This window comes from Leucoraja erinacea, chromosome 5, assembly GCF_028641065.1.
Source record: "Leucoraja erinacea ecotype New England chromosome 5, Leri_hhj_1, whole genome shotgun sequence".
Taxonomy (NCBI): domain Eukaryota; kingdom Metazoa; phylum Chordata; class Chondrichthyes; order Rajiformes; family Rajidae; genus Leucoraja; species Leucoraja erinaceus.
Genome location: NC_073381.1, coordinates 42,537,418 through 42,555,991, shown reverse-complemented (window position 1 = coordinate 42,555,991; position 18,574 = coordinate 42,537,418). Strand labels below are relative to the sequence as shown.

The 18,574-nt window shown below is 36.5% G+C and overlaps 1 protein-coding gene across 4 annotated transcripts in view; it reads left to right on the top strand.

The window, feature by feature from the left end:
• agbl5 (AGBL carboxypeptidase 5) overlaps window positions 1-18,574 on the top strand; it is a 77,467-nt gene that overhangs the window by 49,475 nt on the left and 9,418 nt on the right. For 2 of the 4 annotated variants that reach the window (XM_055635434.1, XM_055635432.1), the window contains 3 exons: window positions 11,739-11,854; window positions 15,494-15,546; window positions 18,270-18,427. In XM_055635434.1, the coding sequence (XP_055491409.1) occupies window positions 11,739-11,854; window positions 15,494-15,546; window positions 18,270-18,427 (327 nt within the window). Of the gene's footprint in view, window positions 1-11,738; window positions 11,855-13,399; window positions 13,770-15,493; window positions 15,547-18,269; window positions 18,428-18,574 lie in introns of those variants that run through there. The other 2 variants (XM_055635433.1, XM_055635435.1) reach the window with 2 other exon arrangements.

The window sequence follows — 18,574 nt, the reverse complement described above, 5'->3', positions numbered from 1 at the left end:
AGCATTTGTTGCATGAGCTGGAATCAGATGATCATTTCTGTTCTCGTGCTACATTCTATTCATGTGCACATGATTTTTTTTGAATAATCACATTCTTATCGCATTTACCCTCCAGCAGTAGATCTTAATTCCACGTACATCATTTTATTTATTCTATCAGTAGCTGTAACTATCATTTTGTTTAATTGATTTTATTTTCTAGTTATGATGTTATATTTAATGTGCAAGATATTCAGTAAACTAAGGAAGATTTTGAAATGTGGCTTTAAGGCAAACTCAAATGCAAAATGTACTTTCATGTAAAAATAATCACTTAATTCAAACATTTCTTGACAGATTAAGGAATCTGTTGAGGTAAATTACTGTTTAAGTTTGTTTAGTTTCTTTTTTTTCATGATGTTTTAAAAATCCCATCCTTTTTAAATTGTCACATCACACTTTCTGTTAAAAATTACTCTTTGCCTTTATGAAGATATTTAGTCATGAAATGAGGCACGTTTTATAACATTAGTCTGTTCTTGGTATCATGAGCTGAGAAGTGAAAGAGGCGAAGTAGATGAGTAATCATGTTGAGTGTGGAAATGGAGGATGCAACATTATTTTCACCGGGTTTTATTTGACTGCAGATGGAAATAAACAAATTTGGTCATTCTCCATTATAGCACCAATGCATCCAAATATGATTTCAAAAGCACTTTTGATTTGAACCCATCTTTTGCTCCTCAAATGAAGCTGTATTTAACAGTAGGTAGACTGTTGCTGGAGAAACTCAGCGGGTGAGGTAGCATCTATGGAGCGAAGGAAATGGGCAACGTTTCGGATTGAACACAGTAATTTGATTCTGGTTAGTATGTGAGCCTCTTTGAAGGAAGGATCTAAATGACCTGAATTCAATTTGTTTTCCTATCCTGAAATGGAAAAGTATATATTTCTGCAAATGAGGAATTAGCTCCCACATCCTATGTTGTTCTTTCAGTAATTCCCATTCCACCCGGTACCTATACCTATATTCACTAAAATATATACATGATATTGAAGTATTAACTGTAACATTTTTTGGTTCAATTGCTAATAATTCTCTGATAATATTTGGCAGTTGATGCCAAACTTTCTTAATAACATTTTGAGGCCATTGTGGTTTTTGTAGTGTGGCCAAAAATGTTTTTCTTGGTATTGTCCTGAGAGCAAGAGGAAACTGGAACTGGGACAATACTGAAACAGCTGTTGTAGCAATTGTAATGTATTCATAAAAGAATTATGTTAATATATGGTAAAATGCACGTTAATTCTTTCAATTAAAATTTGACCTTCTGGTTAGCCAAGTGAAGCTAGTGCCATTATATTAAATGTTTCAATTAACGGATTATATTGCTCAACTGCATATATGATATATGCTTTATGCTGAAATAATAAGTCAATGTTTATTCTAAATAACTAGTTTTTCTGTTTATGTTTGATGTAATTCTCTAGAGAAATCATTTGAAAAGCTGTAGAAATTTTATTGACATGTATAAGATACAGCTTTATAAATGTATTTAGAAATATTTAAAAACAAGTTGGAGGTTTACTCGATTTGCCTTTTTTTACCAATTACTTTTCTGGATTGGGCATTGGATGGGAGTGTTTGTGATTTTTACTATTTACAACATTTTGGAGGTTTGGTGCCAAATCGTTTGAAATTTGCTAATATATATGGTAATAAGACCATCAGTTGCTGTCTATAGGTGTATTGCACATGAAATGGAAATGTATAAATACACACAAGACTAGAATAATCTAAATTCAGTAAGTTAACTCAGTATTTTAATTCAGTAGCAGGGTGAACAATGCCCAAGTTATGGGCTTCTTGTGGCTTAAAACTACACACTATAAACATGCCTTCAGGTGATATTCAGTTCGTAAATGTTAGGTTTTTTTGGCGGGCAATCAAATCCAAAGCATGCATGTGATATTATTCTCAATGGCATAGTGAAAGTGAAACATTTTTACAACCTCATAGTTTAATTGGGTTTGAAAACACTCCAATAATTGCATAACTGACAAACTATTTTGCAACAGTTAGATTTTTCAGTAGCATTTATCTGATTCAACAGAAGAAGAATTTGAAGGCAAAGATAAGCCAACAGTATTGAACAATTTTTAACACTTTTCACATTAAGTTTGCAATCTGATAAATAAAATTTTCATTTAAGTTGCCAGTGATATTAAATTGTGCTTTACTGTTGGGGTTTAGCACAGAATTATTTGAGTATTACAGTGACAGTGCTTTTGTACTTGTATTTTCTTCATATGTTAGAAATTCCCTCCTGAATTTCCCTTCCCTCCTAGAATTGAACAATTTCCCTCCTGGGATAAATAATGTTCTGTCGTATCGTTCTATCATATATGGAAATATCCGGTTGGGGGGCAGGGGCTATGGGGATGAAAGTGAGGAATATTTTGTGGCACAAGGTAAGGTAAGAACTATTCAGAAATGAGCAAGATATAAAATAACATAGCATTCATTTCAAAACTCAAATGGTCGCCTTAAAAAATGAAAGACTGCTCCTGCTTCAAGGAAATGCTAGGGTGATCTATTGTACAAAGCGGGTCCATGTTTTCTATTAATACAAGTATCCAAGCAAGCAGAAAAACGTTCAGAAGTGTTAAATTTGAGGTTTTTAATTTTCCATTTAGTGCTCAGCTGTTTGCATTTGTTATATTTTTTTAAAATAGTGGTACTCCTGTAAGTAGTTGACAATTTCATGCCAATAGCGTACCTCTGTAAGTTTAATATCCTTCAATCTTTTTGGTATTCTTGTGGATTTTGTGAAGTTTTGATGTGTGTTTTTTGGTAAATAAACTTGATTTGTATGTTTTCAAAAAATATTTCCTCTTGTATTCTTCCCTTTTGTCTATGTGATCATGCGCGCACAAATGATAACCAAAGTGTATAAACTGCAATAAAAACAGAAAATACTGGTAATACTCAGCATAATTCAGAAGAGAAACATAATTAATATTTCACCTCTTCTGTGCTGAGTATTTTGAGCATTTTCTGTTCATATTTTAGATTTTCACCATTGCATTAAAAAAAAAATATATCCACCTTGTTTGTGGATTGATTCATTTTCAGTGTAGAGATTATTTTTCCCTTGCTAAAAACAATCTTGTCACTAGCATTTGGTGGGATATAGTCATAAGCTGTCTCTTATCAATCCTTTAATGAAATCATAGTCATTCAGCACAGATATCATCCAAAATCAGTACCCCTTTCCTGCATTTTCCCCATATCCCTTGATTCCGTTAGCCCTTCGAGCTAAATCTAACTGTCTCTTACGCTAGTCCCATCTGCCCGCATTTGTCCCATTTCCTTCTAAACCTTTCCTATTTATGTGCCTGTCCTTGTACCTTTTGAATGTCACAATTGCATAGTTTCAGTTGTGGAATGGAGTCAGAGACTTTGTTTAAAGGTGGGAATAATTTAACTGACCGTGTGATGAGAGGCATCAATCCACTCACTAGGAACTAGATTTGATTTACCACTTCAGATTTTGTTAAAATTCCCTTGCTTGAAACACAAATTTTTGAAGAATTGGCAGCTGACCAGTCATCATCCAAATGGATTTGGATGTTCATCAGCAGGAATTTGTATTAAATTTCTTGCAGATTTTGATAATGACATCAACAGAATAGGGGGAGGATACAAAAATAGAATTGCTGTGGTTTACAACATTTTTGAACTTATTGAAAGCAAGGGGGCATTGAGAGTAGAGTCGGAGTCGTACAGTGTGCAAACGGGTCCTTCGTCTCAACTTACCCATACCAGTCAACATGACCCAGCTACACTAGTCCTACCTGTGTTTATTTGGCCCATATCCCTCTAAACCTGTCTTATCCATGTGAAACTTGGACAACTTGAATTGCATCAAATGTGGCACATTGCAAATTTGAATGAATTTCTATTGTTGACTTATTGAGGCCAGCTTCACAGGCCAAGAGAATATTATCCTTTCTGGTCATTCTGCGTGTTATTCTATTTAATAATGCAATGAAGGCGTGTTTATATGTACTGTGTGTATGAGTTATTGTAATTTCCTGCCCTGTTCATTTGTACATCAGTGGAATATCAATTACAACATTCCTGTGACATGAACACAAATGTAAACCAACTCAGTCTGTGAAATATATGAATCGGTATGGGTTTTAGGAAAATCCACACATTTCCTTTGTGTACAATTTTTTAAATCACTCCCATCTCTTCTGGCTGTACTGGCTCCTAAGTGAATTAGTCGTCTGATCCTCTTATATGCTGTACACATTCAACCCCCAAATAAGAATCCATGTATTTCTCAGACAAATAAAAAACAAATTAAACAGTCAACTCGCCTATTCCTCAACATTCATTTAGAATTGACTTGCCAGGCTCCCAACCCAACGTGCCATCTTAAATATAAAAAGGCCTCCAGATGTGGGATACATCAATTCAGCCATTGAGTTGTTGGACGCATCCAATACAATTATGCCAGATGGCCAGAAGTGGTTGCAATCTAAACAAATGAAGTTTATTGTCTTTCAATTTAAGTAATCATAAATCTGGTTCATGTCCCATCTAATATCCTAATGATGACAATCTTTAAATGGTGTGAAACAATGCTATATTTACGGTTACAGTTCAAATTGACAAAAAAAGTGCTTGGAAATGACACACAAACCCAAATTAGTTAATATTTCCCCATTAAATTCTTATAGCTATTGTAAACTACTTGTTGCATCAGTGTTCTAGTCAAATATTGGACACTGTTTATTAATACCATGTTGATGTGTGGATCATAAAATAACAAAAGGAGTCACTGTTGGTGTTGTGGGTTGAAACCTAGTTCCCAATGTGTTCTTGCCTTTCCCTGTAACTTTGAGCCTATGTGGTACATCATGAACAGTGTAGTTAGGACAAAGTTCAAATCAGCTATCATTCTAGTGATGCTGGATTGGGGTCAAGAGTGAAATGCAACTGAAATGAAACCTTTTGCGCAGGGTGTAGTATCCTAATTGTTCCACAAGTAACATGGGTTTGATCCACATGTAACCTGTCAGGCACAGGAGGAAAAAAACAATTACTACTGATGGTATGAAATGTCTGGTGTCAAATGCATTTTCTCAAATATAACCACAATTTAATGGTCAGATCACAAATATATTCAATATCTCAGAATACAAATTAGAGAAGACTTCTTACTATTTCCCATTTTGCTAATAAATGGATCCTGTAACATTTGTCTTTAAAATTATAAATGTCATTAGATTTCAAGAAACATAAAGTGATGAAGCTTTAACAATGCTACTAAAATGCAAAATAATAGCATAATTTCAATAGCAACTAACCTACTTCACTTTGATGTATTCCTGCTGTTTCATTATTAAAGGCAGCCATTTAGAACAGCTGTCCCTATGAATTCTCTTTGATTTTCCCTCTGCCTGACTGCTTTCATGATAAGTGCCAGTCAAACTAACATTGTTAAGTTTGTGCTGGAGAAGGAAGATTTGGTTGTAATGGTTTATGACAAATTAAATTTGAAAACTTTCACTATTACCATAGAATATGATTTTTTTTTTCAAGACTATGATGTTGCTTTTGTGCTTAAATAATAGCCTGGGGTCTACTCTTGAGATTGTCTGCAACAGTCACTGAAATAATGATTACTGCAATGGTTCGTAAGATTATTTTAAATACACGACCTTTAATTCCATTCTCATGGCAGAAAGTTGAGCATAAAAACATTGCAGTAAATGTAAAGGTTGTGTTCCATTTTTAAAGCTGGGTAAAAATAAGAAAAATAATTTTCAGTTGGGGAAATTATTTCAGAAGCACGAGAAAAGACTGAAGGAACCTGTATTAACTTAATGTTCAAGAGGTAGAAGTTTACAATATTCTGTGGTGTGCAATAAATCAAAGAGGTTGTTGCCTTCAATCTGTTAACCTCTGAGGATAAACAACTAGATTCTAAGACCGGCACGATACCAATTAAAAAAAAAAAATCAAAGGGATTTTGTGAATAATTGCACAATACATCATGGTGATTGTGAACATTCACTGTCCAAAAACTCTGCACATTACAGGAAAATGCAATTCTTATTTCTGATATTTATTTCCTCATCTCTGCCTAATTCAATACAAGAATTAAAGATTTGTTTGGTTTTACTTTATTGTCACATGTACCAAGGTACAGTGAAAAGCTTTTGTTCCAGTCACAGAAAGACAATGCATGATTACAATCGAGCCATTCACAGTGTACAGATACATATGGGAATAACGTTTAGTGCAAGGTAAAATCAATAAAGTTCGTTCAAAGATAGTCCAAGAGTCTCCACTGAGGTAGATGGTAGTTCAGGACTGCTCTCTGATTGTGGTAGATAACAATCTGGTTTTGCCTGATAACAGCTGGGAAGAAACTCTCGCTGAATCTGGAGGTGTGCGCATTCACACTTTCATACCTTTTGCCCGATGGGAGAGGGTGCGACTCATCTTTGATTATGCTGCTGGCCTTGCCGAGGCCGCGTGAGGTATAAATGGAGTCAATGGAAGGGAGGTTGGTTTGTGTGATGGTCTGGGCTGCATCCACAATTCGCTGCAATTTCTTGCAGTCTTGGATGGAGCTGTTCCCAAACCAAGCTATGATGCATCCTGATAACATGTTTGCTATAACACATTTTGAAGTTGGTGAAGTTGTGGGAGACATGCTGAACTTCCTAAGCCTTCTAAGGAAGTCGAGGCATTGGTGTATTTTCTTAGTCATTGCTTCAACATGGGTGGTCCAGGAGAAGTCGTCGGTAATATTTGCTCCTCGGAATTTGAAGTTTTCAACCTTCTCTACTTCTGTGCTTTCAATGCAAACTGAGGTATGTGTACCACTTTGTTTCCTGAAGTCGATCACTATCTCCTCCCTTTGCTATCTAAAGCACCATACATTGAAATGATGAGAAATTACATTTGCAAAACCTATATGTTCTGCTTTAAGATTAGTTTCCACCACTTGAGAGATGGGTGGCTCAGATCCCATCTCAGTACATTTGTTCCACAATACTTTGTTCAATGTTTTATCCATAAAGTTGTGTTATTTTTTTGTTTATTATTTCTCAACCTTTAATTCCCTCACTCATCCTCCCCTTATCCAGTCACAACTCGTGTATGAAATTTGGCAAAAAGACTAAATGAATGATTTAAATTCTAAAATGTATCGGTGTCGGGATAAGCCAACAATGTTTAGTGACTTTTGAGATTATTAAGTGCACTGGTTTCAGTTACATATAAAAAAATACAAATGAATTGCATGGCATATTATAACATAGAAACATAGAAATTAGGTGCAGGAGTAGGCCATTCGGCCCTTTGAGCCTGCACCGCCATTCAATATGATCATGGCTGATCATCCAACTCGGTATCCCGTACCTGCCTTCTCTCCATACCCTCTGATCCCCATAGCCACAAGGGCCACATCTAACTCCCTCTTAAATATAGCCAATGAACTGGCCTCAACTACCCTCTGTGGCAGGTTAATTGTTGATCTTGTGAACGGGGACAATATGCATGGTATTGCTGATGCTATTATATAAGATTGGAAAATAGTTTTTAAAATTCTGCATGATAAGATTTGGTCACTAAGAACTGTTGAGAAATTGCTTAATCAACCGGCTGTAAGACATTGAATTCTCCATCCTGGGTGGCTGAGGATGGTTGTAAATTACGTTTGAGGCCGAGATCTGTAGATTTTGGATCCTAAGGAATTGGTGGACGTGTGGAGCAGCAGTGTCAGTTAGAAAGAACTTGAGCACACAAGCGTAATTCTTGCACAATGGGATAGAAACATAGAAAATAGGTGCAGGAGGAGGCCATTCGGTCCTTCGAGCCAGCACCGCCATTCATTGTGATCATGGCTGAATTTTTTTTTGATGGGGAATAGTCTCTTGATAATGTGTACAATTTATTTCCTGTGGGAGGTGTTGGAGACCTAGCCTCACTCTTAAGACAATATTGATTACCGGCAGTGTATTTTCCACAACTATCTCTTTATTTGGGAATTGGGCACAATAATATGTGTTTGAATGTCAATTAACCAGAGTCTCAGTTGATCCTTGATTTTTTTTTTTTCAACTAGCAGAATGAAATGCTCAGTACTGATTCCACTGATTCAAATTTGCCAGCATGCATTATTATTGATCAGATGGCACTCTGGTGGTTTTGCACTTTTTTTTTTGCCTGCTTTACAACCATATGCACAATTGTGCCAAGTGTGGGAACGGTAGAAAAAATACACACATGAAATATTTAGTTCAGTAAGCTGAAATGATAAAAAAAAACTTATTGTGTATTATTCTGGTCATGAAATAATTATCAGTACAGCAGTTGCAAATCATAGCTCTGGATACCAGCTTTTGGAACTGCCCCCACATGACATTGGATAGGGTATAAGGATAATGCACACACTAATTTACTGATAGGGACATGAAGCACTAACTATTAATAAATACTGAGTATTGGTGTGTAAACATTCAGATCAAAGAGTTATCCATCATTGGAGGAATCTTAATGTAGAATAAAAGCTTCCTTTTATTTCTGGCAGTGCTGAGTGCTAACGGGAAAATGATACAAATATAGAAACTGAAATTGACATATATCACAGGGTGGAATTCTTTAAATCCAGATACAGTTTTAAGGAATTGCTCTCCAGAGTGGATGACGATGAAAACTGGATTTCTCTGATTCAAAATGAAAATAGTTTGCTGAATTGATTGATTGTTTCTTACAAGTGTGAGAGAACAAAACAAAACTAGCTTATATTGACAGTTCTGGTTGAAGTTGCTAGCTTCCAGCCAAGTCTCAGGCCACTGTACTTGCGATGCTCAAACGTGTAGTAACGGATGGCACTGCGTTCATGTAGCAAATCTTATTCCTTTCAACGTTATTAGCAATATTTGCACATCCTCTTCATCTTTCATAAGAAGGAAGTAATGCTGAGAAAACTGCTGCACTTGCAGACGCCTCGTGCCTGAAATAAGTTGAGGATGAGGGACATTCCTGAAGAAAGGGCCCTGCCGACTGAACTGACAAAGAATTTTAAATTGAAGTGCAAAAGATTGGTTCAGGCACATGTTAAATATCACCTTTGAACATTTTCATTTAGATCAAAGTAAATTGCAAGATAAAATTACTGTATACAACTTAATTGTGATGACATGGGCTCATTATGGTAGAAATGTAATGAGCCAGTTCTTGAAAACGGCATCATTGGTTTTACTTATGTCTGTGCTGGGAAGTATGGTTTTAAAACTTTATGCACAGGAGTCTCGTGGAATGAAAATTAGTGTGATCTGGGCAAGAGAACAAAAATTAATTAGCAGCATGAACAGGGAAAACTATTTGATGATGACTAGAGAATTACACTCTCAGTAAGAGGAGGTGACGGGGATGGAATGGAGTGTCAAGAAAATATTTTAAAATGTTTCTGCAATAAAAGGTGTCTGTATTGGGGTCAGCACATCATCAACATTTGTGGATTGACATTGTAAATATAATGGGAAAAATAAACACAAAATCAAATAAATAATAGCATGGAAAGTGTCCATTTGATCCATTGTATTCATTCTGGCCTAAAAATAACTTCTGACAAGTAGCATAGCTTGACCTTTCTTAAATATCACCATGCCCGTACTGATCCTTGCTTTCAATGCTTTAGACAATGTGGGATGGCTAATGGAATGAAGGGGTATATATTGCCAAGTAAAAGCAATGCCACAGTTTTAGAATGTACAGAAAGAATATGCTGGTTAAATGTGATCACATCACCAGATTTATTGGGAAGATACGAGATTAAAGATTTAAATAATTATGAAAAGAAACTACACTGTATGAGGATGGTAATTTTTTAGTCGTTTAAGTGCTATTGAAGATGTTTGATAATTATATTATGCCATTGTTATTAGAATTTTAGGAAACTTTCTGGGATAATGAAATGTTATGTATTACAACAGCTGAAGACAGTTTATACTTTATTCCAAAAATTATTATTATTATTTCAAAAATAAAAAAAGCCAATTTCACCCTTTAGCAATGCACTTTCCTGGTCATGATTGGTGCATATAAAATGAGATTTGTTTCTCTCTGGAAATCTCTTCACTATTAGTGACATGGTCTCTAAGAATGGTCAATGTCTTGAGTACTACTGCTAGTCTTCTGGAGACTAATCATCTTTGAGCCAAACTCTCCAATAGGAAGTTGCCTGGTGCATGGCATTTGTATATCAGAAACTTATCAACATTTCCTACAATCTTGCTTCATTTCAATTTACATTCTTAAGATGAAAGTTAATTCCAATCAAAACTTGTTTGAAAGCCTCAAAGAACCAAATGCCTTGGGGTGCTGGCATATGGGAAGATTAAATATGTTTGAAATATCTTTTAATATCAATATTGAAAATTAATCAACTTTTGCCAAGTCTATATTGTTATGATCTGTGCTCTGAAGCAGTAGTAATATTTTTTGCTACATTCATATTTATACAGATTATTAGGTATTCAAGCTCTGTTTAGTGGATGATGCATATCCTCTGCGAGGCTTTTCACTGAAGCCATAAACATTTACATTTATTACTAGAGAAGAGATCTTCATTCCTTATGTATCAAAATCCTTATTCAGTTCTTTGTGCTGTTTTGTACAACGCGTGATTTCCACTTTAAAATTGTAGCAATAAATTGGTGCAAACTCAAGTACCATGTGTTAAAAATACTTTGTTTCAAATACACAACTGTGATTCTGCAAATCCATACAAAGGGGGTGTTGCGGAGGTTAGAGATGCAGTGCGATCCAGGTGTCCTGGTGCAGGAATTGAAAAGGACCACGATGTAGGTGGTATAAGTAATTGGGAAAGCTAACTGAGTGTTATTGCCACTGAAATTAAATACAAATTTAAGAAGGTTATGCCTCAGTTTCATCTGATGTTCATAAGACCAGATCCAGATCTACAGTAGATCTACTACTATGCATGGTATTGGTCTCCTTATTGAAAGAAGAATCACATCAACAGCAGTCCAGAGAAAGCTTACTAGATTAATAATTGGAAAGTGCAGGTTGTCCTCTGAAAAAGGATTGATCAGGTCTCAAATAATATTCAAATGTTAGCACAATGTAAGTGCTACATAATCACCCAAGAATGAGAATCTTTCCCAGTTTTTCCAGTCGTCCCCATTTTCTTGTCTTGCCTATTTATTTATTTTTCCTCATGGTGACCTGGAAACTCTAGAGCATGTTGAGTGCTTCCCAGAGCCAACTCTTAGATATATATATATATATATATATATATATATATATATATATATATGTATATATATATATATATATGTATATATGTATATATATATATATATATATATATATATATATATATATATAGTATATATATATATGTATGTATATATATATATATATATATATATATATGTATATATATATATATATATGTATATATGTATGTGTGTATATATATATATGTATGTGTGTGTGTGTGTGTGAATGATGGCTGAAATGTTGTGTATGTGAATGTGGTGATGGTTCCTGTAACTTAAGGAGTCATAACTGCAAGAACGGGAAGTATATTAATTTCCTGAAAAAATAATTTTCTTAGTTAGGAAAAGTACTACCAGAGTGGTGAAGATTCTAAAACTTGCAAAGTGGCAAATGCTGATATGTACAATTATTAACATTCTAGGGTTCAGAGCCACAATCATGCCTGGTGCATTTAACAATGGCATCCCTCAGGAAATATTAGAACACACTCAGCCATTAGAAAATAATACAGTCACTGGAAGGACAAGCCATGTGCAGGTACAAAACATCTTATTTTAATGCTGTAAGTTTGAAGAACAATTGTTAAAACTAATTTTGAAATACAAACTAAATTGATGTCTTCTTTGACACATACTTCATTCTGACAACTGTTGTAGAATAATGTAATTAGGTTATCATTAAAATGCGTTTGTAGAACACATTTGTCAACTTTTAACAGCCTTAAAATCTTATTTAATAAAATTATAAATCATTTCAAATGACTCAAATGTTTGAGTACTGCACTCTCATTTTGGAGTCATCCATTATTATTATGGCTGATATGGAAAATGTTTAAACTTAGTATGGGATGATAATGGATAACTTCAAAATGAGATGTCAGAATCAGTACTCAAGAAATTGATGAATTGCTCAAGATTCATAATTTTTAGACTTAGATTTACCTTTTCAGTTGAAGGATGAATTGAAATGCTATGACCATCAAATATCCAAAGTAGTTTTTTATCACATATTCTGTGCTATTAGAATGGACATTAGTGTTTCTGGTCAGCAGCAGACCATTGCATAACTGATTGTTATCGGATTTGGTTATTAGCTGAAGGAAAAAACAAATTTTGCTGGAATTAATTTCATTATTTTTGACATCTTGATTACTCCAGTGATCTTCTTACATAGAAGTTTACAGAACAGAAAAAATACATTATGCCCATTATATTTGCACCAGATTTTGCATGGGCACAATAAATCCAATTCTTGTCATAGTCAACAGCATGGAAACATGCACTTCAGCCCAACTTGTCCACAATGACCAACATGTCCCACCTGTCTAATTGTTTCTTAAATGTTGCAACTCAACTACCTCCTTTGCCAGCTCGTTACATACACCCACCACTTTATGTGGGAAATGTTACCCCACAGATTCCTATTAAATCGTTTTCCCTTCTCCCTGAACCCAGGTCCTTTTCTTGATCTCGATTCCCCAACTCTGGATAAGAGACTCCGTGCGTGTACCCGATCTATCCCTCTCATGATTTTGTACACCTCCACAAGATCACCCATCATCCTCCTGCACTCCAAGGTATAAGAGTTCCAGCCTGCCTAACCTCTCCCGAAAGCTCAGACCCTCGAGTCCTAGCAACATCCTCGTAAACCATCTCTGTACCCGTTCCAACTTGGCAACATCCTAGAACATGATGCCTCACCAACATCTTATACAACTGCAACATGACCTCCCACCTTGTCTACTCAATGCTCTGATGAAGGCCAATGTGCCTTTGTGACCAACCTCTTTACCTGTGAAGCTATCTTCAAGGAAATATGTTCTACCTACACTCCTAGATCCATCTCCAATCCAACTCTCCCTGAGCCCTACCAATCACTGTGTAGGTCCATCCCATGTTAGACTTTACAAAATGCAACAACTCACATTTCTCTGCATTAAATTCCATTCCTCAGCCCACCTGGCCAACCGATCAAGATCCTGCTGCAATTGTTTGACATCCATCTGCAATACCATCCACTTTTGCATCATCTGCAAACTTGCTAATCTTGCCATGTATGTTCTCTTCCAAATCATTTATATAGATGACAAACAGTAACGGGCACAGCGCCGAAACCTGAGGCACACCACTAGTCAGAGGCCTCCAGTCCGAGGAGCAACCTTCCACCATTACCCTCAGCTTCCTTCCATGAAGCCAATTTTCTATTCATTCAGCTATGTCTCCTTGGATCACATGCGATGTAGCCATTTGTGTGAAAATAATTATCCAGCATGTCAAGAATATTTTGCCTCAATTTTGTCCTGTGTTAAAATACTCAATGCTCCAAACATCTTCAATGTTAAGGATCATTTCCTGATTTCCAATGTTTGTCAACTGACACCTATCTTGCCATATTTGACATATTCCTATTATTAGCTTTCCAAATAGAGTAAGAAATATGTTTTCATTCATAATTCCAGAATTAAAATGTTTTGAATTAATCTTCCAGTGGTCATATTTCAAGAATCTCTACTTATTCTATGTTAATGTTTTTTTTAAACTATTCTTGGCAGGTATCTCTACACTGTGGTGGTAGGCCCTTTCTGTAATGAAGTATCCAGTCATTAGTTTCCTCACTGTGGTTGAAACACTGACACAGTTTTATGGTGAACTCTTTAATTTCTCTTTAACAAGCTCTTTTTAAAAGGAGAAGCCTTTGACACTCTTTATCCACCTGCACTCTAATGCTAAGAGAATTCAGAATTTGCAGAGCCAGTTCTATGTGTTCATGTTTTTTGACATCTTTCAATTTAATATATGATTTAATTTACTGATTCTCTCTGGGAACTCCATAGTAAAATGCACCCTTCACTTAACTGCTCCTTTTGCTGTGCTGTATGTGTCTATCTGGTCCATATCCCTACTCTGCTAATATTATGGTAGGCCAAGAACAAAAGTAAACCCAACACTGATCCTGAGAAACATCAAAGTACAATCCTGTTCCTATTTATCATGTCCTTCCCTGTCCATCAATATATCTTCTATCCTGCTCTGTCTGTTAACAAAAACATGTATTTATAGACTGCTTTATCATAAATTAGCCCAAGGCACTTCAAAGGGGCGTTACAAACAAGATTTGACATTGAGCTACACATAACTGATGTCGGGGCAAAGGAAGTGGTCCAAGAGATATCTTAAATATCTTAAAAGAAGGTATCCCAAAGATATTTAGAGAGGAATTCTAGAGCTTAGGAGCTTGGCTGTTGAATGTCGACAGAGGGCTGATCATTACAGTTGATGGGGTAAATTGCAAACCTTCTTTATGTTGTTTATTGCATTTACATAGAAACTCCATAAACTTATCTTTCAGCTTAAGATTCTAGTTCTGTAGAGGTGCAAACCATCCTTCCTGTACAGATGCCACCTCCCCAGTACCTGATCTAATCCTCAGGAATATAAAGAGAAAATGCTGTCAGGCTACATGCAGCAAAGAATACTTGATGAAAGAGAAACAACTACAAGATTTGTACAGGGAAGACCTGAGTTCCATGCTGCCTCTTTGGAGGCGGTGGATAGATCAAACAAGTTTTGAAAGGATAATATCGCCTAAGGTCGCAGGACTGGAAGTTATCGATTATATGTGATGAAAGAAAAAGTGGTAAAAATTTGATAGGTCAATAAAATTAGTAATGAAATACTGGATAAGCAATGAGAGATCGTCAAATGCAAGAAAAATGGAGTACATGATAATCATACATTTTTAAGATGTAGGGATTTACAAAGGAGTGTGCTCTATAGGTAAAAGTAGGAAGTTACACCAATATAAGAATCATTTGATAAAGTGATTAATTGGAAACAAAAGTCATACAGAATATAAAAAGTGTTATTGAACAAAGAATGAGGAAAAGCAGGGTAAATGGGAATATCATGAAATATGAAAATAGTACAAAGAAAGATGTAGTGTTTCTCATGTTTACATAATTTGAAAGAATATGTCTGAGACATTGATGTTGCCAGTATAACTGCCATAACACGTGTGAGTGCATATGCTTACCGTTTTGTCCTGATCACATGCACCCATATCAGCACAAATTTGAATTTCTCGGCTATTCACTGGCTGTGATTCACTGCCTGGGATTTGGGTTTTTTTCTCTTTACCATGTTAAAATTATCTTAATGTTTTCTTTTGTTCCCCTAGAACTCATTGAAGAAGAACAAATTAAAAGTCAGGGCATCTTTTGATATCACCAGGTAGTGCAATATTTATTTGTATTCTTAACTAAGTTATTGTCTGATAAAATATTTCTTCACCCACACTGAGACTTGACATCATTTGAGGTCGGCTTAGTAAGATGCTTGTATTTGTTTCAGTTCCTTGCAGTTGTATTCCATGTTATTTAAGGAGCCACAGAACTTTTGTCTTCTTTAAAACAGTCACCAATGCATTACACTTGTAGAAATATTATTAGTGCTCCAGAATTTTATCTTTGAAGCTTATTCCTGGATATTTTATGATTTCATGTGAACATAAAACCAAAACTTAAATGAATATTCCCTTAGTTTTAATTTCAGTTATCAATTGGGATCAGTGAAAGTTTAACAGTCACATGATTAACTTAAATACTAAATTGCACATTTTTTAATATAGCTTGCATTGTAATTAACTGCATAATGCCACAAAATATTACAATTACATTTTCAGTTCTGTCTCTTTAAACAAAAAATTAAATTGTCTTCAATCTTTACATGTTGTTTACTCCATACAAATTTTGTTCTTCACATGTTAGGTATCTCCTATATTTGAGCGTAATTATGTTTTTTCATTTAGTTTATTAAAATAATTGGCATTGTCAGAAAATCTGAAAAAAATTGCAAACTAAATTCTATGTAAGACAGTGCTTCCACACCTCAATTTTTTTTCCCTTAAATAGAATCTGGAATTTGACGGTATTTCCTGAAATTTTCAAAAATGCTTCATGCGTGCTATTTGTTGTTTTTTATTTTTTGCGGGCCCACGTTAACAACACAAAGAAGAACAAGGCAAAACAGATCTATGTAACTACACCGCATCTGCCTGCATCTGTTACTCACTTGTATATTGTTATGCAAGGCAGCTTTCATTGCCTCCATAGAAACATAGAAAATAGGTGCAGGAGTAGGCCATTCGGCCCTTCGAGCCTGCACCGCCATTCAATATGATCATGGCTGATCTGTTGTCGAGGTGGGAGAGGGCGGAGTGAAGTGCCGTTGAGATGGCATCCTCCGTACTCCTGTTCTTGCGGTAGGCGAACTGATAGGGGTCCAGTGTGGGAGGTAGGCAGCCTTTGAGGTGTGCCAGGACCAGCCTCTCGAAGCACTTAGTGATGATGGGCGGAAGTTGTTGAGGCTTGCCGCAGTGGAGTTTTTTGGCACCATGGAGGTGGTTTTAAGGCACGTGGGGACAACTGATTGGGCAAGTGACAGGTTGAAGATGTCAGTCCAGACGTCTGTCAGCTGCGCAGCACAAGCCCTGAGGACGCGCCCGGGGATGCCGTCAGGGCCAGCAGCCTTTCGTGCATTAATCATGCTCAGTGTCACGTACACGTCGTAGGGGGTGAGTGCGAGGGGCTGGTGATCGGCAGGGAGGCCTTGATGGCCATCTCTTGATTGTTCCTGTCAAAGCGGCCATAAAAGTGGTTAAGCTCCTGAAGGAAGGAGGCGTCGCTGAATGTGGGGGTGGTGTTGGTGGGTCTATAGTCCGTGATGGCCTGGATGCCTTGCCACATGTGTCGGGGGTCAGAGTTATTATTATCCTCAGTCCTTAGCTTGTAGCTATGCTTGGCCTTCTTGATGCCCCTCTTCAGGTTAGCCCTGGATGAACTGTAGGCTCGAGCATCGCCTGACCTGAAAGCGGTGTCCCGTGCTTTCAGCAGTAGCCTGACCTCGCCGTTCATGTTGTATACCTAGATTTTCAGAAAGCCTCTGACAAGGTGCCACATGGGAGGCTGCTATGGAAGATGAAAGCCCATGATATCATAGAAACATAGAAAAATAGTTACAAGAATAGGCTATTCGGCTCTTCAAGCCAGCACCGCCATCCAATATAATCATGGCTGATCATCTAAAATCACTACCTTTTTCCTGTTTTTTCACCATATCCCTTGACTCCTTTAGTCCTAAGAGCTATATCTCCCTCTTGAAAACATCCAGTGAATTAACCTCAACTGCCTTTGTGGCAGAGAATTCCACAGATTCACAACTCTGGGTGAAAAAGTTTGATCGGGAAGGGGGGGGGGGGGGGTGAAAGTCTCGAGTGAAGTATGAAAATGTGTTTGAGGTTTGATGCTTGTGAGACGGAGATCAGCTTGTCAGATCATCCTTGATGACAGGTTTCAGAATTAGAATTTAGTGACCAGAGTATTCAGAAGTGGAAGATTAAAGTTAGTTGAATTAATGATAAAATCAAGGCAATCAATGTCACAATGTAGTTAGTAAGGAATAGATCTAGAGAAGAAAAGGGACCAGATGGAGGAGTCCAGCTGGATCAGGAGGAGGGTTCTGCACTTCTGGGTAAAGACTCCTGGCCAAGGAAATGGATATGAAGGCAAACTTTAGAGATACATTGAGGCTCTTTGGCCCACCAAGTCGGCACTGTCGAGCAATCACCCCAAACATTAGCACTATCCAACACACTAGGGACAATTTACACTTTTACTGAAACCAATTGACTTACAAACCTGTACGTCTTTGGAATGTGGAAGGAAATCGTAGCACCCGGTGAAATCCCCACGGTCGCGGGGAGAACATACAAACTTCGCAAAGATGGAAGGGAAATGGAGGTTATTTCCATAATTCTGCAGTTATGGTCTGCACGGGGACATATCTAGTTTCAAAGTTATATTTTTTAATTATCATAATTCAGTGATATATTTTGTGTCTTTCTGGTTAGTGATAGTGATGAAAGTATGTTAACTTGCATTTTTCTTCTTTCATAGTTCTGAGCAGCTGAGACCCAGTAGAATTCCAGTGAGAATAAGTGGCATGCTTACATCCCAGGGAAATCTCAACCTCACTAGTTCTGCCAATCATAATCCACAAGTGAAAATATTGAAAGCTGTCCGGCCAAAAGTTGTGCAACTTGAGCCTAAAGGTAGTAAGTGCAAGATCCCTAGTTCCATGTGTTCTCTTACTTTGGGGGCGGTATTGTGTACATTTTAATTTATTTTCAATTTATTTAACTACATTCAACTTGCAGACTGGCAGATACTGAAGCAACTTGTATTATTGTGGCAATGTGATT